At 43.2% G+C, this 26,348-nt stretch overlaps 1 protein-coding gene across 9 annotated transcripts in view; it reads left to right on the top strand.

Moving 5' to 3' along the window:
• LOC110537505 (POU domain, class 2, transcription factor 2-like) overlaps positions 1 to 26,348 on the top strand; it is an 87,531-nt gene that overhangs the window by 53,351 nt on the left and 7,832 nt on the right. For 7 of the 9 annotated variants that reach the window (XM_036969230.1, XM_036969234.1, XM_036969220.1 and 4 more), the window contains exons 2-6: positions 21,706 to 21,771; positions 21,893 to 21,927; positions 23,569 to 23,625; positions 23,931 to 24,050; positions 24,436 to 24,789. In XM_036969230.1, coding sequence (XP_036825125.1) covers positions 21,706 to 21,771; positions 21,893 to 21,927; positions 23,569 to 23,625; positions 23,931 to 24,050; positions 24,436 to 24,789 — 632 coding nt within the window. The remainder of the gene's footprint in view (positions 1 to 21,705; positions 21,772 to 21,892; positions 21,928 to 23,568; positions 23,626 to 23,930; positions 24,051 to 24,435; positions 24,790 to 26,348) is intronic. The other 2 variants (XM_036969245.1, XM_036969240.1) reach the window with 1 other exon arrangement.

The following is a 26,348-nucleotide window of genomic DNA, read 5'->3' on the forward strand; positions in this document are numbered from 1 at the left end:
CCCCCTCCTTCCCTCCTTCCCTCTCTCTATCTCTTTACCTCTCTCCCCCTCCTTCCCTCCTTCCCTCTCTCTCTATCTCTTTACCTCTCTCCCCCTCCTTCCCTCCTTCCTTCTCTCTTTATCTCTTTACCTCTCTCCCCCTCCTTCCCTCTCTCTATCTCTACCTCTCTCCCCCTCCATCCCTCCTTCCCTCTCTCTCTATCTTTACCTCTCTCCCCCTCCTTCCCTCTCTCTCTATCTCTTTACCTCTCTCCCCCTCCTTCCCTCCTTCTCTCTCTCTTTACCTCTTTACCTCTCTCCCCCTCCTTCCCTCTCTCTCTATCTCTTTACCTCTCTCCCCATGACAGCAGGGTGATTGATGTTACTCAGAAGGCCCCAGCCTCCCCATCCCCTCCCTGGGGTCCCACTATCAGATTGTTAGTGTGTGTGTGTGTGTGTGCGTGTGTGTGTGTGTGTGTGTGTGTGTGTGTGTGTGTGTGTGTCAGATTTTTTTTTTCTGTGTATGTGTTTTTATTCCGTATTAAAATATATATAGTTAAATCGAAAGAATTTCATGAATAACTGAGTTATTATTAATCAAGTACAGCAGTGTGTTTCTGAAATTCCATGAAAGGATTATTTCTTTTTTTGATGTTGTATGTCATTGTATTGGTTCCTAATCATTATGTTATTATGTAATGTCTGTGATATTATGTTGCCCAAATAAGGGTGTCTTACCCCAGCATCCTCAGATTACCCAGAATGGAGTGTCGCTGGATCTTGTTGTCATGGTAACCAAGGCTTAGACCTCCTCAAAGGCAGGAAGGACCCCCTTGTCCCTGGACATGACACACACACACACACACACAAACACACACACGGGAGAGGGGGGATGGTGGTAGTAGGGCCACGGCCAAATCCAGGCTGCCCAGACGACCTCTGACCCATAGACACACCCCCTCCCCACACGCAGTCTGTCACTGTCTCTGGACAACCATGACTCCTGGGGTCACCACCTTCTAACACACACACACACACACACGCACGCAAACTTGAGAGCTCTCCTTTCGATAGTTTTTGAATTAGTGAAGAGAGAGAGAGAGAGAGAATGGGGGAGGCACAGTTCCCTCTCCTTGGCCTTGGATGGATGCTGGTTGCATCTGTAAGTGGAATTGATTGCCAATACTGCCACCATGTGGCTGACTCATGCTACTTCAGAGAAACCCATATTTCCACTGTGGTAGTGAACTCAAGCTGGTTGGTCAGCGATAGTGCTGCACTTACTCAATTTTTCCTCCGTTGGAGGAGTGGGGTTGAGAGGGGTAGTGGTTTATGCGGATGTTGTGATGGCTCACATCTCCCGCCTCATGTGACAGTGAACACAGTCTGAGTAGGTAGAACCAACAAAAGTGCCAATATAATGAAAACTGTTGAGCATGTGGATTAAATGTTTCGTAACACTTGACTTAAAGTCGACAGCAGGTATAATGCTATATCACTTGTTATATTGTCTTATTGTATGGCATATGATGGGTTAAGTCTCTAACTGGCCTGGTAGTTTGGTCTCCCGAGTGGCGCAGCGGTCTAAGGTTTGATTCCAGGCTGTATCATCACCGTCTGTGATTGGGAGTCCCATAGGGCGGCGCACAATTGGCACAGCGTCGTCTGGGTTTGGCCGGAGCAGGCCGTCATTGTAAATAAGAACTTGTTCCTAACTGACTGGTTAAATAAAGGTTAATAAAAGTAGTGCGCTGGAAAACATTTAAATCTCAGCTAGATATCTCTTACAGCGTGTTGACTAGAGGTAAACAGGCAGATCATTTAGCTGATTTTAACCTAAAAAGGCTTGATACAAGTGGGGTAAGATACATCATCTTTTTTAAGATATTTGATCTTAGTAAGACATCTTACCAAGGTAAATGATCATAGTGGGGCAGACCATTTCTCTACTTTAACCTACAAAAAGACATTTCCTGGGTGAGCGATATCAACTCAAAACATTTTCACTTAATTATCTCAATACAATACTAAAGAATCTAGGTAGTATATCATTTTTCTGCAGTGTGACTGCAGTAGTGTCAGCCAAAGGGTTGTTTTCTCTGAGCTGTGAGTGACAGTTTCCAGACACCCTGTCACTTTCCACTGATAGTCTTCCCCCTCTTCTTTCTCCTCCTCTATTTCTTAGATCTCACCCTCTCCCACTCTTTAACCTCGCGTGTCCCCCTTTCTCTTTCTGACCCCACTTCCTACTCTTCTTTTGTTTACTTCCTCTTCTCTTTCTCTTTCTCTCTCTCTCTCTCTCTGTAAGGATGTGGGGAGGGGTGGGGCATGTGTGGGGGCGTGGACAACAAGAGGGAGAATGATTTTTATCACTCCTCCATTGGGTGAGAGAGAGACAGAGACACACAGAGAGAGAGAGAGACAGAGACAGTTAGAGAAAGAAGGGGACTCAGACACTCAGACAGATATGACCAAGACAGCAGCTCTAGCAACCATGGACTTCTGCAATATGTGGGTAGAAGGTGAGTGTCTGTGCCTCTCCCTGCCTTCATTAGCACGGCCCAATTAAGCTCGCCGTGTGTGTGTTTTTGTGTGTGTGTGTGTGTGTGTGTGTGTGTGTGTGTGTATCTGGGCTGAGCCAATTGATTAGCACCACTGCGAGCATGGCTAATTAGAGCACATCAAAGAGAGGGAGATGGATGAAGCGAGGAGAGGGGAGGAGAGGACGGAGGTGTGGATGTCTGTCGCAGGCAGAGAGAAAGGTCAGATGCGTCTCTCCAGGGTGGACAGGGATGCAGTGTGTGGGTGGGTGTGTGTGTGGGTGGGTGTGTGTGTTTTCTGTACAAGTATTAAACAGAGAACCTAAAGGTACACTTTAGTTATGTGTCCTACATAACAGCATTAGAAGTGGTCTTTAGCCTACATATAGATTGTCACGTTTTAATGTCAAATTAAGAGATGATAGAGAAATAGTTTCTCAAAAATACATTCACAGGAAATGATTCATCAATAACAGAAAAACCTATCAACAAACGTCAATAGTATTACTGCATGTCATGAATAATCAGGTATAGATAACATCACAGTGAACCATTTACGGTATGTGCGTGCGTATCCATTTGATGGGAATGATTCATGCGATGAAGCACCTTGTCACTTCTCACATCGACGTGGACAGTGATGAATAGGGCTTTTTAAAATCAACCCCCCTGTACATTCCTGTGACCAGACCACGGTGACGGGATGACACATCATATTATGGTGTCCGTGTAGTACAGTATCACCGCTGGATAGAGAATGAGGTTACTCAGGTGAATAGTTGACTTGAGGGGTGAACTACAGTGTCTCAACTATGCCTTGAATTGCACACAGACAACACAGTCGATTGTCAGTATTCATTGTGAATACACCAGTCATAATGTTAGGGTTTCAGTGTGCAGTTTGTTAACTGACAGGATTATCACACAACACTACTGACCTGCCACAGATTTACAGACAGTTGTAGTCCAATGACTACAGTTTTTTTCATTGAATGATTTCATAGCAGTAGTGAAATATGAATGGAAAGTTTAAACGTTTCATCGGTAGACTTCATTTCCCAGACCCCCCCTTGGCGCCAGAGGGATCTCCTTAAGCAGGAAGTGAAGGTTCAGTTGAGGTCAGTTTCACCCAAAATACCCCTGGGAGAACACACCATAGAAACAGAATGCATAGAACATGTAATGGCAAGGCATATCATGCTGTGCACTATGCAACCGTATACAGCAGTATACAGTACAGTTTGTGAGACTGGGCGGCAGGTAGCCTAGTGGTTAGAGTGTTGGACTAGTAACCGAAAGGTTGCTAGATTGAATCCCTGAGCTGACAAGGTAAACATCTGTCGTTCTGCACCTGAACAAGGCAGTTAACCCACTGTTCCCTGGTAGGCCGTCATTGTAAATAATAATTTGTTCTTAACTGATTTGCCTAGTTAAATAAAGGTTAAATAGAAAATAGACATCCATTTATATTGTACATACATACACCTATTCATTAGGTAGTGGTAAAAGGCTTCTGAGAATAGCTTGTCTTGTTCCAACGGCAGCGAGAGGAGAGACTATAACGGCCGACACGTATCAGTAGTTATGTGTCTTACAGTGGGGCAGTTAAAATGGCAGTTTGACGTAATCGCAGAGAATGTTGCCAGTGCTGCGATAGTACTATATTATGGGTCTACTGAGCCGTTCCTTATGTATCAGAGTAAAGATGTATCTAAACCACCACCAGAACACTTCAGATACTGCAGTTTTGTCACTGTCACGTGATGGTATTATTATGTTAGTATTATTACAGCACCTATAGATAGATTGTGTGTGTGTGTGTGTGTGTGTGTGTGTGTGTGTGTGTGTGTGTGTGTGTGTGTGTGTGTGTGTGTGTGTGTGTGTGTGTGTGTGTGTGTGTGTGTGTGTGTGTGTGTGTGTGTGTGTGTGTGTGTGTGTGTGTGCGAAAGTAGGGTGGCAGGTAGCCTAGGAGTTAAGTGCGTTGGGTCAGTAACCCAGTAAGGTCGCTGGTTCAAATCTGCAAGCACTTAACTCTAATTTCTGTTATAAGGTGCTCTGGATAAGAGGGTCTGCTAAATTACTAAAATGTCAGTCTGTGTGTTGTGTGACAGTGTAACATTGAGTGAGAAAGCATTAGAGTAATATTAATAGTCTCATTGACAGTAAGTGTTGGGTTTAGCACTCTGTGTTCAAGATGGTGTGAGCTAGGGGAAGTAGAGGGGGGAAGTGAGAGAGACATACAACACACCATGATACACTAGCATTACACCAGCCTACTGTATATTAACTACTACCCTCACTACATACCAATAACACTGTATATACACTACTACCCTCACTACATACCAATAACACTGTATATACACTACTACCCTCACGACATACCAATAACACTGTATATACACTACTACCCTCACAACATACCACTAACACTGTATATACACTACTACCCTCACGACATACCACTAACACTGTATATACACTACTACCCTCACTACATACCACTAACACTGTATATACACTACTAACCTCACCACATACCACAAACACTGTATATACACTACTACCCTCACTACATACCAATAACACTGTATATATACCACTAACACTGTATATACACTACTACCCTCACGACATACCACTAACACTGTATATACACTACTACCCTCACTACATACCACTAACACTGTATATACACTACTACCCTCACAACATACCAATAACACTGTATATACACTACTACCCTCACGACATACCAATAACACTGTATATACACTACTACCCTCACTACATACCACTAACACTGTATATACACTACCACCCTCACAACATACCAATAACACTGTATATACACTACTACCCTCACGACATACCACTAACACTGTATATACACTACTACCCTCACTACATACCACTAACACTGTATATACACTACTACCCTCACGACATACCACTAACACTGTATATACACTACTACCCTCACTACATACCACTAACACTGTATATACACTACTACCCTCACAACATACCAATAACACTGTATATACACTACTACCCTCACGACATACCAATAACACTGTATATACACTACTACCCTCACGACATACCACTAACACTGTATATACACTACTACCCTCACTACATACCACTAACACTGTATATACACTACTACCCTCACAACATACCAATAACACTGTATATACACTACTACCCTCACGACATACCAATAACACTGTATATACACTACTACCCTCACTACATACCACTAACACTGTATATACACTACTACCCTCACTACATACCAATAACACTGTATATACACTACTACCCTCACTACATACCACTAACACTGTATATACACTACTACCCTCACAACATACCAATAACACTGTATATACACTACTACCCTCACGACATACCAATAACACTGTATATACACTACTACCCTCACGACATACCAATAACACTGTATATACACTACTACCCTCACTACATACCAATAACACTGTATATACACTACTACCCTCACGACATACCACTAACACTGTATATACACTACTACCCTCACTACATATCACTAACACTGTATATACACTACTACCCTCACAACATACCAATAACACTGTATATACACTACTACCCTCACTACATATCACTAACACTGTATATACACTACTACCCTCACTACATACCACTAACACTGTATATACACTACTACCCTCACTACATACCACTAACACTGTATATACACTACTACCCTCACTACATACCACTAACACTGTATATACACTACTACCCTCACTACATACCACTAACACTGTATATACACTACTACCCTCACTACATACCACTAACACTGTATATACACTACTACCCTCACTACATACCACTAACACTGTATATACACTACTACCCTCACTACATACCACTAACACTGTATATACACTACTACCCTCACTACATACCACTAACACTGTATATACACTACTACCCTCACTACATACCACTAACACTGTATATACACTACTACCCTCACTACATACCACTAACACTGTATATACACTACTACCCTCACGACATACCAATAACACTGTATATACACTACTACCCTCACGACATACCACTAACACTGTATATACACTACTACCCTCACGACATACCACTAACACTGTATATACACTACTACCCTCACTACATACCAATAACACTGTATATACACTACTACCCTCACGACATACCAATAACACTGTATATACACTACTACCCTCACGACATACCAATAACACTGTATATACACTACTACCCTCACTACATACCACTAACACTGTATATACACTACTACCCTCACTACATACCACTAACACTGTATATACACTACTACCCTCACTACATACCACTAACACTGTATATACACTGCTAACCTCACTACATACCAATAACACTGTATATATACCACTAACACTGTATATACACTACTACCCTCACGACATACCAATAACACTGTATATACACTACTACCCTCACTACATACCAATAACACTGTATATACACTACTACCCTCACTACATACCACTAACACTGTATATACACTACTACCCTCACAACATACCACTAACACTGTATATACACTACTACCCTCACAACATACCACTAACACTGTATATACACTACCACCCTCATGACATACCACTAACACTGTATATACACTACTACCCTCACTACATACCACTAACACTGTATATACACTACTACCCTCACTACATACCACTAACACTGTATATACACTACTACCCTCACGACATACCAATAACACTGTATATACACTACTACCCTCACTACATACCAATAACACTGTATATACACTACTACCCTCACTACATACCACTAACACTGTATATACACTACTACCCTCACAACATACCACTAACACTGTATATACACTACTACCCTCACAACATACCAATAACACTGTATATACACTACCACCCTCATGACATACCAATAACACTGTATATACACTACTACCCTCATGACATACCAATAACACTGTATATACACTACTACCCTCACTACATACCACTAACACTGTATATACACTACCACCCTCATGACATACCACTAACACTGTATATACACTACTACCCTCACTACATACCACTAACACTGTATATACACTACCACCCTCATGACATACCACTAACACTGTATATACACTACTACCCTCACTACATACCACTAACACTGTATATACACTACCACCCTCATGACATACCACTAACACTGTATATACACTACTACCCTCACTACATACCACTAACACTGTATATACACTACTACCCTCACAACATACCACTAACACTGTATATACACTACCACCCTCATGACATACCACTAACACTGTATATACACTACTACCCTCACTACATACCAATAACACTGTACATAAACAACTACCCTCACTACATACCACTAACACTGTATATACACTACCACCCTCATGACATACCAATAACACTGTATATACACTACTACCCTCACTACATACCAATAACACTGTATATACACTACTACCCTCACAACATACCACTAACACTGTATATACACTACTACCCTCACGACATACCACTAACACTGTATATACACTACTACCCTCACTACATACCACTAACACTGTATATACACTACCACCCTCATGACATACCAATAACACTGTATATACACTACTACCCTCACTACATACCAATAACACTGTATATACACTACTACCCTCACAACATACCACTAACACTGTATATACACTACTACCCTCACGACATACCACTAACACTGTATATACACTACTACCCTCACTACATACCACTAACACTGTATATACACTACCACCCTCATGACATACCAATAACACTGTATATACACTACTACCCTCACTACATACCAATAACACTGTATATACACTACTACCCTCACAACATACCACTAACACTGTATATACACTACTACCCTCACGACATACCAATAACACTGTACATAAACAACTACCCTCACTACATACCACTAACACTGTATATACACTACCACCCTCATGACATACCAATAACACTGTATATACACTGCTAACCTCACTACATACCAATAACACTGTACATACACTACTACCCTCACGACATACCACTAACACTGTATATACACTACTACCCTCACTACATACCACTAACACTGTATATACACTCCTACCCTCACAACATACCAATAACACTGTATATACACTACTACCCTCACGACATACCAATAACACTGTACATACACTACTACCCTCACAACATACCAATAACACTGTACATACACTACTACCCTCACTACATACCACTAACACTGTACATACACTACTACCCTCACTACATACCACTAACACTGTATATACACTACTACCCTCACAACATACCAATAACACTGTATATACACTACTACCCTCACTACATACCACTAACACTGTATATACACTACCACCCTCATGACATACCACTAACACTGTATATACACTACTACCCTCACTACATACCACTAACACTGTATATACACTACTACCCTCACAACATACCACTAACACTGTATATACACTACTACCCTCACAACATACCAATAACACTGTATATACACTACTACCCTCACGACATACCACTAACACTGTATATACACTACTACCCTCACTACATACCACTAACACTGTATATACACTACTACCCTCACGACATACCAATAACACTGTACATAAACAACTACCCTCACTACATACCACTAACACTGTATATACACTACTACCCTCACTACATACCACTAACACTGTATATACACTACTACCCTCACTACATACCAATAACACTGTATATACACTACTAACCTCACTACATACCAATAACACTGTCTTCCCACACAACACCACATATCACTAACACTGTCTTCCCACATTACACTACATATCACTAACACTGTCTTCCCACACTACATATCACTAACACTGTCTTCCCACACTACATATCACTAACACTGTCTTCCCACACAACACCACATATCACTAACACTGTCTTCCCACACTACACTTCATACCACTAACACTGTCTTCCCACACTACATATCACTAACTCTGTCTTCCCACACTACATATCACTAACACTGTCTTCCCACACAACACCACATATCACTAACACTGTCTTCCCACACTACACTTCATACCACTAACACTGTCTTCCCACACTACACTTCACTACACAGTCTACCCACACTACACTTCATACCACTAACCCTGTCTTCCCACACTACACTACATATCACTACCACTGTCTTCCCACACTACATATCACTAACACTGTCTTCCCACATTACACTACATATCACTAACACTGTCTTCCCACACTACACTACATATGACTAACACCGTCTTCCCACACCACACTACATATCACTAACACTGTCTTCCCACATTACACTACATATCACTAACACTGTCTTCCCACACTACATATAACTAACACTGTCTTCCCACACTACACTACATATCACTAACACTGTCTTCCCACACTACATATCACTAACACTGTCTTCCCACACTACATTTCACCAACACTGTCTTCCCACACTACATATCACTAACACTGTCTTCCCACACTACATATCACGAACACTGTCTTCCCACACTACATATAACTAACACTGTCTTCCCACACTACACTACATATCACTAACACTGTCTTCCCACACTACATATCACTAACACTGTCTTCCCACACTACATTTCACCAACACTGTCTTCCCACACTACATATCACTAACACTGTCTTCCCACACTACATATCACGAACACTGTCTTCCCACACTACATATCACTAACACTGTCTTCCCACACTACATATCACCAACACTGTCTTTCCACATTACACTACATATCATGAACACTGTCTTCCCACATTACATATCACTGACACTGTCTTCCCACACTACATATCACGAACACTGTCTTCCCACACTACATATCACAAACACTGTCTTCCCACACTACATATCACGAACACTGTCTTCCCACACTACATATCACTAACACTGTCTTCCCACACTACATATCACTAACACTGTCTTCCCACATTACACTACATATCACTAACACTGTCTTCCCACACTTCATATCACTAACACTGTCTTCCCACATTACACTACATATCACGAACGCTGTCTTCCCACACTTCACTACATATCACTAACACTGTCTTCCCACACTACATATCACTAACACTGTCTTCCCACATTACACTACATATCACTAACACTGTCTTCCCACTCTACATATCACTAACACTGTCTTTCCACATTACACTACATATCATGAACACTGTCTTCCCACATTACACTACATATCACGAACACTGTCTTTCCACATTACACTACATATCACGAAAACTGTCTTCCCACACTACATTTCACTAACACTGTCTTCCCACACTACATATCACTAACACTGTCTTCCCACATTACACTACATATCACGAACACTGTCTTCCCACACTGCATATCACTAACACTGTCTTCCCACACTACACTACATATCACTAACCCTGTCTTCCTACACCACATATCACTAACACTGTCTTCCCACATCACACTACATATCACTAACACTATCTTCCCACACTACACTACATATCACTAACACTGTCTTCCCACATCACACTACATATCACTAACACTATCTTCCCACAATACACTACATATCACTAACACTATCTTCCCACATTACACTACATTTCATTAACACTGTCTTCCCACACTACACTACATATCACTAACCCTGTCTTCCTACACCACATATCACTAACACTGTCTTCCCACATCACACTACATATCACTAACACTATCTTCCCACACTTCACTACATATCACTAACACTGTCTTCCCACATCACACTACATATCACTAACACTATCTTCCCACAATACACTACATATCACTAACACTATCTTCCCACATTACACTACATTTCATTAACACTGTCTTCCCACACTACACTACATATCACTTACACTGTCTTCCCACATTAGACTACATTTCACTAACACTGTCTTCCCACACAACACCACATATCATTAACACTGTCTTACCACACTACACCTCATACCACTAACATTGTCTTCCCACATTACACCACATTTCACTAACACTGTCTTCCCACACCACATACCACTAACACTATCTTCCCACCCTACACTACATATCCCTAACACTGTCTTCCCACACTACACTTCATACCACTAACACTGTCTTCCCACACCACATACCACTAACACTATCTTCCCACCCTACACTACATACCCCTAACACTGTCTTCCCACACTACACTTCATACCACTAACACTGTCTTCCCACATTACACTACATTTCACTAACACTAACTTCCCACACCACATACCACTAACACTATCTTCCCACACTACACTACAACACTATCTTCCCGCACTACACTACATATCCCTAACACTGTCTTCCCACACTACACTACATATCCCTAACACTGTCTTCCCACATTACACTTCTTATCACTAACACTGTCTTCCCACACTACACTACATATCACTAACACTGTCTTCCTACACTACACTACATATCACTAACACTGTCTTCCCACACTACATATTACTAAAACTATCTTCCCACACTACACTTCATACCACTAACACTGTCTTCCCACACTACACTACATATCACCAACACTGTCTTCCCACACTACACTTCATACCACTAACACTGTCTTCCCACACTACACTACATATCACTAACACTGTCTTCCCACACTACACTACATATCACTAACACTTTCTTCCCACACTACATTTCACTAACACTGTCTTCCCACATTACACTACATATCACGAACACTGTCTTCCCACACTACACTACATATCACTAACACTGTCTTCCCACACTTCATATCACTAACACTGTCTTCCCACATGACACTACATATCACTAACACTGTCTTCCCACACTACACTACATATCACTAACACTGTCTTCCCACACTACATATCACTAACACTGTCTTCCCAAATTACACTACATATCACGAACACTGTCTTCCCACATTACACTACATATCACGAACACTGTCTTCCCACACTACACTACATATCACTAACACTGTCTTCCCACACTACATATCACTAACACTGTCTTCCCACACTACACTACATATCACTAACACTGTCTTCCCACATTACACTACATATCACAAACGCTGTCTTCCCACACTACACTACATATCACGAACACTGTCTTCCCACACTACACTTCATACCACTAACACTGTCTTCCCACATCACACTACATATCACTAACACTATCTTCCCACACTACACTACATATCACTAACACTGTCTTCCCACATCACACTACATATCACTAACACTATCTTCCCACAATACACTACATATCACTAACACTATCTTCCCACATTACACTACATTTCATTAACACTGTCTTCCCACACTACACTACATATCACTTACACTGTCTTCCCACATTAGACTACATTTCACTAACACTGTCTTCCCACACAACACCACATATCATTAACACTGTCTTACCACACTACACCTCATACCACTAACATTGTCTTCCCACATTACACCACATTTCACTAACACTGTCTTCCCACACCACATACCACTAACACTATCTTCCCACCCTACACTACATATCCCTAACACTGTCTTCCCACACTACACTTCATACCACTAACACTGTCTTCCCACACCACATACCACTAACACTATCTTCCCACCCTACACTACATACCCCTAACACTGTCTTCCCACACTACACTTCATACCACTAACACTGTCTTCCCACATTACACTACATTTCACTAACACTAACTTCCCACACCACATACCACTAACACTATCTTCCCACACTACACTACAACACTATCTTCCCGCACTACACTACATATCCCTAACACTGTCTTCCCACACTACACTACATATCCCTAACACTGTCTTCCCACATTACACTTCTTATCACTAACACTGTCTTCCCACACTACACTACATATCACTAACACTGTCTTCCTACACTACACTACATATCACTAACACTGTCTTCCCACACTACATATTACTAAAACTATCTTCCCACACTACACTTCATACCACTAACACTGTCTTCCCACACTACACTACATATCACCAACACTGTCTTCCCACACTACACTTCATACCACTAACACTGTCTTCCCACACTACACTACATATCACTAACACTGTCTTCCCACACTACACTACATATCACTAACACTGTCTTCCCACACTACATTTCACTAACACTGTCTTCCCACATTACACTACATATCACGAACACTGTCTTCCCACACTACACTACATATCACTAACACTGTCTTCACACACTTCATATCACTAACACTGTCTTCCCACATGACACTACATATCACTAACACTGTCTTCCCACACTACACTACATATCACTAACACTGTCTTCCCACACTACATATCACTAACACTGTCTTCCCAAATTACACTACATATCACGAACACTGTCTTCCCACATTACACTACATATCACGAACACTGTCTTCCCACACTACACTACATATCACTAACACTGTCTTCCCACACTACATATCACTAACACTGTCTTCCCACACTACACTACATATCACTAACACTGTCTTCCCACATTACACTACATATCACAAACGCTGTCTTCCCACACTACACTACATATCACGAACACTGTCTTCCCACACTACACTTCATACCACTAACACTGTCTTCCCACATTACACTACATTTCACTAACACTAACTTCCCACACCACATACCACTAACACTATCTTCCCACACTACACTACATATCCCTAACACTATCTTCCCGCTCTACACTACATATCCCTAACACTGTCTTCCCACACTACATATCACTAACCCTGTCTTCCCACACTACATATCACTAACCCTGTCTTCCCACACTACATATCACTGACACTGTCTTCCCACATTACACTACATTTCACTAACACTGTCTTCCCACATTACACTACATTTCACTAACACTGTCTTCCCACACTACACTACATATCACGAACACTGTCTTCCCACACTACACTTCATACCACTAACACTGTCTTCCCACATTACACTACATTTCATTAACACTAACTTCCCACACCACATACCACTAACACTATCTTCCCACACTACACTACATATCCCTAACACTATCATCCCACATTACACTACATTTCACTAACACTAACTTCCCACACCACATACCACCAACACTATCTTCCCACACTACACTACATATCCCTAACACTATCTTCCCGCACTACACTACATATCACTGACACTGTCTTCCCACATTACACTACATATCACTAACACTGTCTTCCCACACCACATACCACTAACACTATCTTCCCACACTACACTACATATCCCTAACACTGTCTTCCCACACTACATATCACTAACACTGTCTTCCCACACTACACTACATATCACTAACACTGTCTTCCCACACCACATACCACTAACACTATCTTCCCACACTACACTACATATCACTAACACTGTCTTCCCACATTACACTACATATCACGAACGCTGTCTTCCCACACTACATATCACTAACACTGTCTTCCCACACTACACTACATATCACTAACACTATCTTCCCACACTACACTACATATCACGAACGCTGTCTTCCCACACTACATATCACTAACACTGTCTTCCCACACTACACTACATTTCACCGACACTGTCTTCCCACACTACATATCACTAACACTGTCTTCCCACATCACACTACATATCACTAACACTGTCTTCCCACTCTACATATCACTAACACTGTTTTCCCACATCACACTACATTTCACCAACACTGTCTTCCCACATTACACTACATATCACTAACACTGTCTTCCCACACTACACTACATATCACGAACACTGTCTTCCCACACTACCTATCACTAACACTGTCTTCCCACATTACACTACATATCATGAACACTGTCTTCCCACACTACATATCACTAACACTGTCTTCCCACACTACCCTACATTTCACCAACACTGTCTTCCCACACTACACTACATATCACTAACACTGTCTTCCCACATGACACTACATATCACTAACACTGTCTTCCCACACTACACTACATATCACTAACACTGTCTTCCCACACTACATATCACTAACACTGTCTTCCCACATTACACTACATATCACGAACACTGTCTTCCCACACTACACTACATATCACTAACACTGTCTTCCCACACTTCATATCACTAACACTGTCTTCCCACATTACACTACATATCACGAACACTGTCTTCCCACACTACATATCTCTAGCACTGTCTTCCCACACTTCACTACATATCACTAACACTGTCTTCCCACACTACATATCACTAACACTGTCTTCCCACATTACACTTCATATCACTAACACTGTCTTCCCACATTACACTACATATCACTAACACTGTCTTCCCACACTACATATCACTAACACTGTCTTCCCACACTACATATCACTAACACTGTCTTCCCACATTACACTTCATATCACTAACACTGTCTTCCCACATTACACTACATATCACGAACACTGTCTTCCCACACTACATATCACTAACACTGTCTTCCCACACTACATTTCACTATCACTGTCTTCCCACACTACATATCACTAACACTGTCTTCCCACATTACACTACATATCACTAACACTGTCTTCCCACACTACATATCACGAACACTGTCTTCCCACACTACATTTCACTATCACTGTCTTCCCACACTACATATCACTAACACTGTCTTCCCACATTACACTACATATCACGAACACTGTCTTCCCACACTACATATCACTAACACTGTCTTCCCACACTACACTACATATCACTAACCCTGTCTTCCTTCACCCCATATCACTAACACTGTCTTCCCACATCACACTACATATCACTAACACTATCTTCCCACACTACACTACATACCACTAACACTGTCTTCCCACATTACACTACATATCACCAACACTGTCTTCCCACACTACATATCACGAACACTGTCTTCCCACAATACACTACATATCACTAACACTGTCTTCCCACATTACACTATATATACTGTTTCACTAACACTGTCATCTCACAAACAGACCTGAAACTTTTTGAGGTGTGCCGTTTTAGCTATTGGTTTGCACTTTTGGGACTACTCCATTTGTTCTGTTGTAGATTCTTTGAATTGCTTCCTTATATCTGAGTTGTTCAGACTAAATTAAGTTATGGTGAAAATCCACCTATTCTAGAAGGGTCCTTCCTGTGGTTAGATGTGCACGTCATTGGTGAGGAACAGCCAATGGGCTTTTCTGTCTGACCACTGCTTCCCCTAGCAGACCCTGTGTTTGTAGAAAAAAAAACTCCTGACTGTCACAAGTAATGTTCTGCCCCTGCCTTCCTGTTTTCTGTGTTATCCAGCCTGGATATAGCTTGTTCAGACATCTAGGCCTCAATGGCCTCACCACTATTGGTTTTCAATGGTTTGGTTTAACTGATTCAGACCTGGGTCTCCAGGCAAGTGGACTCTCTGGCCAATCAACAACATGAATCAATCATTGAACTACTTGGGAGAAAGGAAACCCAGCAGCTCTACAGATATTGAGGCCTGGTATTGAATAGCCCTGTTGCTATTCAATCCACTACATATCACGAATAGTGCCCTAGACCGCTGCGCTCCATAGTTGTGCAGTGGTCTTAAGGCACTGCATTTCAGTGCTAGAGGCGTCAAGACAGACCCTGGTTCGATTTCAGGCTGTATAACAACTGGCCGTGAATGGGAGTCCCATAGGGCGGTGCACAATTGGCCCAGCATTGTCCGGGTTAGGGTTTGGCAGGGATAGGCCGTCATTGTAAATGAGATTTTTTTCTTAACTGACTTGCGTAGTTAAATAAAAAATAAAAAAATAATAACAACCTCATCCATCGTAATTGTTGGTAAATGTGTTCAGTGTCTCACTACTACCCCCTATTGGTTGGTAAGTGGTCCTGCTCAGAATATGTGAGCGGATCAGTGAATACTTGGACCTACCAAACAAAATGATTTGAATGAAAAGTATTTTAATAAACATGAAAATGTGAATGTGAGAAGCGCTCATATCTTTTAAATAGGCTACATGTCATATTAAACAGCATATAAACACTCTAGATAGGCCAGGGGCCAGACAGGGAGCCTAAGAAGGAACGGAAATGAATTATTTAGGCTATATTATTTAATTATTTCAAGGCTATAGCGACAAAGAAATACATTGTGAAGCATTAGCGCGCGCGACACACTAGGCCGGTAGGGACTCAGTGACATTAAGTGCTCAACAGTTAATTTTGTTGTATTAAATCATTATACTGTATAAATTGCAGATATAGGCTGTGACTAACTTACGAATGAAACAAAAAATGCCTTATTAGGCTTTGAATTCATTGCCTTTGAATTCATTTTTAGAGTCACCAGTTTGACCAGAGTTAGTGGCTTCAGGCTCATGCAATGGTGCCTGGAGAGCAGGGCAGCAGTGGAGAACACCCTCTCCACACTTGCAGAGCCACTTGGGATGCTAAACACCCTTTTGGCCACCCTAGGGTGCAGAGTGTTTTTTATATAGATAATCCTAAAGGTTTTCAGGCAAAATAAATTAATCAAAATGGAAAACTCCTTAAAAGTTGGAATATGCCGGGCCTATTGGGCCAAAATCAATTATGGCCGATTTGTATAGATAATAGAACAAAAATTAAGGAAACGTAAAAAAAAATATTTTGCTACAATGGTACACTTAGTTATGTACCCACCTCGTTCCTTTGTTTTAGCATGCGCACGTAATACGTACACCATCATGCTTTCAGGATATGTGTCTTTTCAGATTCCACAATTATTCTTTAGTTGTGGACATAAGATCTCCACAGTCCCTCTCTTGCTCCTCATCTTTGTCACCTTGATTTTGCACCTGTTTGTTTGATCAGTTTCTTTATGAAAATATTTAGCAAACTCCATGACAGTAGCTAAAGCAAGGGACTATAGCAGCAGACAAATGCATGCTGGGCCGGGCAGGCCCTGAGCTCCTGAAGTGAGCGCTACTGGAGCACTGTTGAAGCTAAATTGGAGCGGGCTAAAAGGCCAACACTCCAGCCTTTGGGAATCTCGCTCCAGGCTCCAGTTAAATTGGGCACGCTCAGCTCCCCTCCACTCACATACTCTGGTCCTGCTCCATAGCCCAGAGGACAAACAAGGGAAGTCTCTGTAGTGCTATGCCATTACTCATAAACAGTACCAGTCAAAGGTTTGGACACCTACTCATTCAAGGATTTTTCTTTATTTGTACTATTTTCTACATTGTAGAATACAGTGAAGACATCAAAACTATGAAATAACACATATGGAATTGTGTAGTAACCAAAAAAGTGTTAAACAAATCAAAACATATGTTATATTTGAGATTCTTCAAAGTAGCCACCCTTTGCCTTGATGGCAGCTTTGCACACTCTTGCCATTCTCTCAACCAGCTTCAGGAGGAATGCTTTTCCAACAGTCTTGAAGGAGTTCCCACATATGCTGAGCACTTGTTGGCTGCTTATCTTTCACTCTGCGGTCCAACTAATCCCAAGCCATCTCAATTGGGTTGAGGTCGGGTGGCAGGTAGCCTAGAGGTTAGAGTGTTGGGCCAGTAACTGAAAGGTTGCTAGATCAAATCCCTGAGCTGACAAGGTTAACATCTCTCGTTCTGCCCCTGAACAAGGCAGTTAACCCACTGTTCCTAGGCTGTCATTGTAAATGAGAATTTGTTCTTAACTGGCTTGCCTAGTGAAATAAAAGATTAATAAAACATTAAAGGTTAAGTGATTGTGGAGGCCAGGTCATCTGATGCAGCACTCCATCAGTCTCCTTCTTGGGCAAATAGCCCTTACACAGCCTGGAGGTGTGTTGGGTCATTGTCCTGTTGAAAAACAAATGATAGTACCACTAAGCCCAAACTAGATGGGATGGCGTATCGCTGCAGAATGCTGTGGTAGCCATTCTGGATGTGTGCCTTGAATTCTAAATACATATAGTGTCACCAGCAAAGCACCTCCACACCATCACACCTCCTTCTCCAGGCTTCAGGGTTGGAACCACACATCCGTGCACCTACTCTGCGTCTCACAATGACACAGCGGTTGGAACCAGAAATCTCAAATTTGGACTTATCAGACCAAAGAACAGATTTCCATCGGTCTAATGTCCATTGCTTGTGTTTCTTGCCCCAAGCAAGTCTCTTCTTCTTATTGGTGTCCTTTATTATTGGTGTTTTTGTATATTTGTATATGTGTTATTTCATAGTTTTGATGTCTTCACTATTATTCTACAATGTAGAACATAGTAAAAATGAAGAAAAACCCTTGAAGGAGTAGGTGTTTCTAAACCTTTGACTGGTACTGTAGATAATAACCTGTTACAGACATAGTAAAAATGAAGAAAAACCCTTGAAGGAGTAGGTGTTTCTAAACCTTTGACTGGTACTGTAGATAATAACCTGTTACAGACATAGTAAAAATGAAGAAAAACCCTTGAAGGAGTAGGTGTTTCTAAACCTTTGACTGGTACTGTAGATAATAACCTGTTACAGACATAGTAGCTTATTTAGTCTGTTGGTTGTATTTGTTAGTTTGTGTCGTTTCACAGTTTAGTTTTGTTATGACTTCAAAAAGGTCAACTGGATTTTGTTTCTTTGAGAATAAAAAAATATGCATTTATGTTACTCTGAGCACTCATCCTTTATACTGGAACCGAGAGAGAGAAAGATAGTGGGGGAGAAGTGATAGAGAGAACTGGGAGGAAAGGAGAAAGAGAGAGAGAGAGAGAGAGAGAGAGAGAGAGAGAGGAATGTTTTTAATAATGCAGGTGGCAGATATAATTAGTTGTTCGTTGGGTTGATTTGCATGTTTTCATAAAAGGGAAGTTGGTGTGAGGGAGGGAGTGTGTCAGCAAAGACCAGTGTCAGTGTAGATATTGTGGGTTCTCACAAAATAAGCTGTAGTTAATACAGTAACTGCTAAATGAAACACCTGTTATGGTAACTTGCTTTAAAATAATTAACTTAACATAAGTTCCCTTCAATATCAGATTTTATTTACAGTGAATTGTGTACCCCTCACCGCCCCTCACTCGCTCTCTATCTCTTTAAATCTTTCTACCTGCCCCAACTCTCTCCCATTCCACCACCTGTTCCTCCTCTCTCTTTCCCTCCCTCTCACCCTCCCCCCACACCCCTCGACTCTCTGTCTATGGGGACAGTCCCAGCCCTGACTGGCTGTCTGTACAGTACAGAGGAGAGGAGAGGAGAGGAGAGGAGAGGAAGTGTTGTGGTGTAGTATAGCGGGGTGTGGTGTGGTGTAATGATGACACTACAGTGAGTAACATCAGTATAGAGGTGTCTAGTGGGGTTCTGTTCCCACTCAAACCTCTGTAGGGCCTATTGTTAGACCAAACAAACACCTACATATAGGAAAGAATGAACGGAGGCTGCACAGCAAAACATATCACCGCATATACAAAAGCCAATACTGCAGTGTGACATCATATTTCAGCGCCTATTTCAGCACCGTAACATCAACCAAAAGCATTTGCACTTTCTCTTTTTTCTATTGCTATGTGATTATCTGTATAATGCTTCAACTGAACCTGAACATGCTGACTCACATGTCATTAGTCATTAAACCTAATCATCTGCTTTCTCCGTCTCTCTCCCCCCCGGTCTCCCTCTCTCTCTCACGCTGTCTCTCCCTCCCTCTCTCTTTCGCTCTCTCTGTCTCTCTCTCTCTCTCACTCTGTCTCTCCCTCCCTCTCTCTTTCGCTCTCTCTGTCTCTCGCTCTCTCCGTCTCTCTCCCCCCTGGTTTCCCTCTCTCTCTCACTCTGTCTCTCCCTCCCTCTCTTTCGCTCTCTCTGTCTCTCACTCTCTCCATCTCTCTCCCCCCCCGGTCTCCCTCTCTCTCTCTCTCTCTGTCTCTCTCTCTCTCTGTCTCTCTCTGTCGCTCTCTCTCTCTCTCTCTGTCTCTCTCGCTCTCATAGAAATCAGGATGTCAAAGCCAGTTGAGGTTGAGAACACAGTGGCTGACTCTCCAATGGAGAGCACAGGTATTTGTCTGTGTGTGTGTGTGTGTGTGTGCATACCTACATGTGTTCGTGTGTGTGCGTATGTGCATGCAAGTGCGTGTGTATGAGGAATTTCTAATTGTTTCCTATGCCCCCCACACAGATTCAGAGCGGAATGGTCCTGACTCAAATCATCAGGTTTGTGTCCGTTTGGTGCTTCACCTTCATTTCAGTACTGATATCACTGGTAAGATACTGTGCATTCAGACCCCTTGAATTTTTCAACATTTTGTTACATTACAGCCTTATTCTAAAATTGATTCAATAGTTTTTTTCCTCTCATCAATCTACACACAATACCCCATAATGACAAAGCAAAAACTGTTTTTTAGAAACGTTTGCAAATATAAGAAAAATAAATAACTGAAATATCGGACCGTTCACTTAGTACTTTGTTAAAGTACCTTTGGCAGCGATTACAGCCTTGAGTCTTCTTAAGTATTACGCTACAAGCTTGGCACAGCTGTATTATGGGGAGTTTCTCTCATTTTTCTCTGCAGATCCTCTCAAGCTGTGTCAGGTTGGATGGGAAGCGTTGCCGCACAGCTATTTTCAGGTCTCCAGAGATGTTCGATCGGGTTCAAGTCCGGACTCTGGCTGGGCCACTCAAGGACATTCAGAGACTGGTCCCGAAGCCACTCCTGCGTTGTCTCGGCTTTGTGCTTAGAGTTGTTGTCCTGTTGGAAGGTGAACCTTCGCTCCAGTCTGAGGTCCTGAGCGCTCTGGAGCAGGTTTTCATCAAGGCTCTCTCTGTACTTTACTCTGTTCATCTTACCCTCAATCCTGACTAGTCTCCCAGTCCCTGCTGCTGAAAATCTTCCCCACAGCATGGTGTTGCCACCACCATGCTTCACTGTAGGGATGGTGCCAGGTTTCCTCCAGACGTGACCCTTGACATTCAGGCCAAAGAGTTCAATCTTGGTTTCATCAGACCAGAGAATCTTGTTTTTCGTGGTCTGAGAGTCTTTTGGCAAACTCCAAGCGGGCTGTCCTGTACCTTTTACTGAGGAGTGGCTTTCGTCTGGCCACTCTACCATAAAGGCCTGATTGGTGGAGTGCTGCAGAGATGGTTGTCCTTCTGGAAGGTTCTCCAATCTCCACAGAGAAACTCTGGAGCTCTGTCAGAGTAACCATTGGGTTCTTGGTCACCTCCCTGACCAAGGCCCTTCTCTCCCGATTGTTCAGTTTGGCTGAGTGGCCAGCTCTATGAGTCTTGGTGGTTCCAAACTTCTTCCATTTAAGAATGATGGAGGCCACTCTGTTCTTGGGGACCTTCAATGCTGAATATTTTTTTGGGGGTATTGTGTGTAGATTGATGAGGGAAAAAGTAAATTTGATCCAGTTTAGAATAAGGCTGTAACGTAACAAAATGTGAAAAGGTCATGGGGTCTGAATACTTTGCGAATGCACTGTACCTCTAGGAAACACAATAATCAGTCATTTTCAATGGTGACAATCATGATCTGAATAACACACACATTAGGTCTGAAAAGTAAAGATGACTGACAACAAGTAGCCTAATACCAAGACACAAGCATCAACACAGCAGTGCAGTGTGTTTCCCAAATCTGGTCCTGGAGACCCCAAGGGAGGTCCGGCTGTTTTTACCCAAAATACACCTGATTCCACTTATCTAAGGCTGGATGATGAGTTGCTGAGTGGAATGTTGTGTGTTTGGGTCCCCAGGACAGGATTGGAAAACACTGCAGTCATATATTCTTTTTTATGATCATTTATGTTTATGTTTCTCTGTACTGATGGTTTTTGTCTTTTTAACAGCTTCAGCAGATGAAAATCAGTCCCTTTCACCTTTCTCCAACCCTCAGCAGCAACAAGGTGTGTGTGTGTGTGTGTGTGTGTGTCTGTGTATGTGTGTGTGTGTGTGTGTGTGTGTGCAGATGTGTGTTTTGTGTGGCCACACTATAGAGTATTTTGCCACATTTGCATACAGATTGACAGGTATGCAAAACAGTCAGACTAGCCAGTTTGGACATGCCCATTCCAGGAAGAAGGGATGACTATCCTTCATTTCTAAAGAAAAGAAAGGCACCTTCCTGTTTGGCATTCAGGTTACCACAGTAGATAGAGCAGAACAGTCAGCTTCATTTAACTGTATCCCTCGTTCTCTCTCCTCCTCTCAGAATAAGATGGAAGAGGGTGGTGAGATGTCCCCGGGCCCTCCTCCCCACCACAGCCACGCCCCCTCACAGACGCCCCTCCCACACACACAGCTCATGCTGACCGGTTCCCAACTGGCAGGGGTAAGACAAGGAGGAAGAGGCTTAACAAACACACATTGATGCACACTCACAAAAACACAGACTCATGCTTATGGTCTGGCTTGAGTTCACTGCTTTATTCCTTCTTTCTTTCCTCTGCTCTCCCTCCCTCCCTCCCCTCCCTCTCTCTCTCTCTCTCTCTCTCTCTCTCTCTCTCTCTCTCTCTCTCTCTCTCTCTCTCTCTCTCTCTCTCTCTCTCTCTCTCTCTCTCTCTCCCTCCGTCTTTCCCTCTCTCCCTCCCTCCCTCCCTCTATCCCTCCCTCCCTCCCTCCCTCTATCCCTCCCTCCCCTTCTTTCTCTCTCTGTCCCTCTCTCGCTCTCTTTCTCTGTGTGTCTCTCTCTCTCTCGCTCGGTGTCTCTTTCTCAGTTGACAGCTCTCTTGCCAGCTCAGCAGCAGTTGTTACTGCAGCAGGCTCAGGCTCAGCTTCTAGCTGCAGCTGTGCAGCAGTCTGTTCAGCAGTCCAACGCAGCTCACGCAGCTCACGCAGCTCACGCAGCTCACGCAGCTCATGCAGCCCACGCAGCCGCCCAAGCCAATCAGCAAGCTCAGGCAGCCGCAGCAGCCAATCAACATGCCCAGCAGCAGGCGGGACAGACAGGGCAGCAGGGCCAATCACAGCCCCAGGGACAGAGCACACATGAACAGACAGGTCAACCTGTCCCTGTCCCGCCCACTCATCCTCAGCTCACCCTCTCTCAGCCAATTCAGCTCACCGCCCAGGTACTGACAACCAATCACAAGGCACATCCTGGCTGGGAAGAGGTGGGGAAGGGTCTTGATTCAGGAGACAGTCTGGGATCCTCTGTTTTTATTGATCTTTTTCTTTATTGCTTATGTTGCTCTGCTGTTCTTTCAGTCTTTTCTCTTGGCCTCTATATGAAGGGGTTGTTTTCATTTCTTCTCTGTGCATTTGTGTTCTCTCCATCTCTGACCCCTCTGTTCTCTCCATCTCTGGACCCCTCTGTTCTCTCCATCTCTGACCCCTCTGTTCTCTCCATCTCTGGACCCCTCTGTTCTCTCCATCTCTGGACCCCTCTGTTCTCTCCATCTCTGGACCCCTCTGTTCTCTCCATCTCTGACCCCTCTGTTCTCTCCATCTCTGGACCCCTCTGTTCTCTCCATCTCTGACCCCTCTGTTCTCTCCATCTCTGACCCCTCTGTTCTCTCCATCTCTGGACCCCTCTGTTCTCTCCATCTCTGGACCCCTCTGTTCTCTCCATCTCTGGACCCCTCTGTTCTCTCCATCTCTGACCCCTCTGTTCTCTCCATCTCTGGACCCCTCTGTTCTCTCCATCTCTGACCCCTCTGTTCTCTCCATCTCTGACCCCTCTGTTCTCTCCATCTCTGGACCCCTCTGTTCTCTCCATCTCTGACCCCTCTGTTCTCTCCATCTCTGGACCCCTCTGTTCTCTCCATCTCTGGACCCCTCTGTTCTCTCCATCTCTGACCCCTCTGTTCTCTCCATCTCTGACCCCTCTGTTCTCTCCATCTCTGGACCCCTCTGTTCTCTCCATTTCTGGACCCCTCTGTTCTCTCCATCTCTGGACCCCTCTGTTCTCTCCATCTCTGACCCCTCTGTTCTCTCCATCTCTGACCCCTCTGTTCTCTCCATCTCTGACCCCTCTGTTCTCTCCATCTCTGGACCCCTCTGTTCTCTCCATCTCTGGACCCCTCTGTTCTCTCCATCTCTGGACCCCTCTGTTCTCTCCATCTCTGACCCCTCTGTTCTCTCCATCTCTGGACCCCTCTGTTCTCTCCATCTCTGACCCCTCTGTTCTCTCCATCTCTGACCCCTCTGTTCTCTCCATCTCTGACCCCTCTGTTCTCTCCATCTCTGGACCCCTCTGTTCTCTCCATCTCTGGACCCCTCTGTTCTCTCCATCTCTGGACCCCTCTGTTCTCTCCATCTCTGACCCCTCTGTTCTCTCCATCTTGCGACCCCTCTGTTCTCTCCATCTCTGGACCCCTCTGTTCTCTCCATCTCTGACCCCTCTGTTCTCTCCATCTCTGGACCCCTCTGTTCTCTCCATCTCTGACCCCTCTGTTCTCTCCATCTCTGACCCCTCTGTTCTCTCCATCTCTGGACCCCTCTGTTCTCTCCATTTCTGGACCCCTCTGTTCTCTCCATCTCTGGACCCCTCTGTTCTCTCCATCTCTGACCCCTCTGTTCTCTCCATCTCTGACCCCTCTGTTCTCTCCATCTCTGACCCCTCTGTTCTCTCCATCTCTGACCCCTCTGTTCTCTCCATCTCTGGACCCCTCTGTTCTCTCCATATCTG

Source organism: Oncorhynchus mykiss, chromosome 3 (assembly GCF_013265735.2).
Source record: "Oncorhynchus mykiss isolate Arlee chromosome 3, USDA_OmykA_1.1, whole genome shotgun sequence".
NCBI classification, from domain to species: Eukaryota; Metazoa; Chordata; class Actinopteri; order Salmoniformes; family Salmonidae; genus Oncorhynchus; species Oncorhynchus mykiss.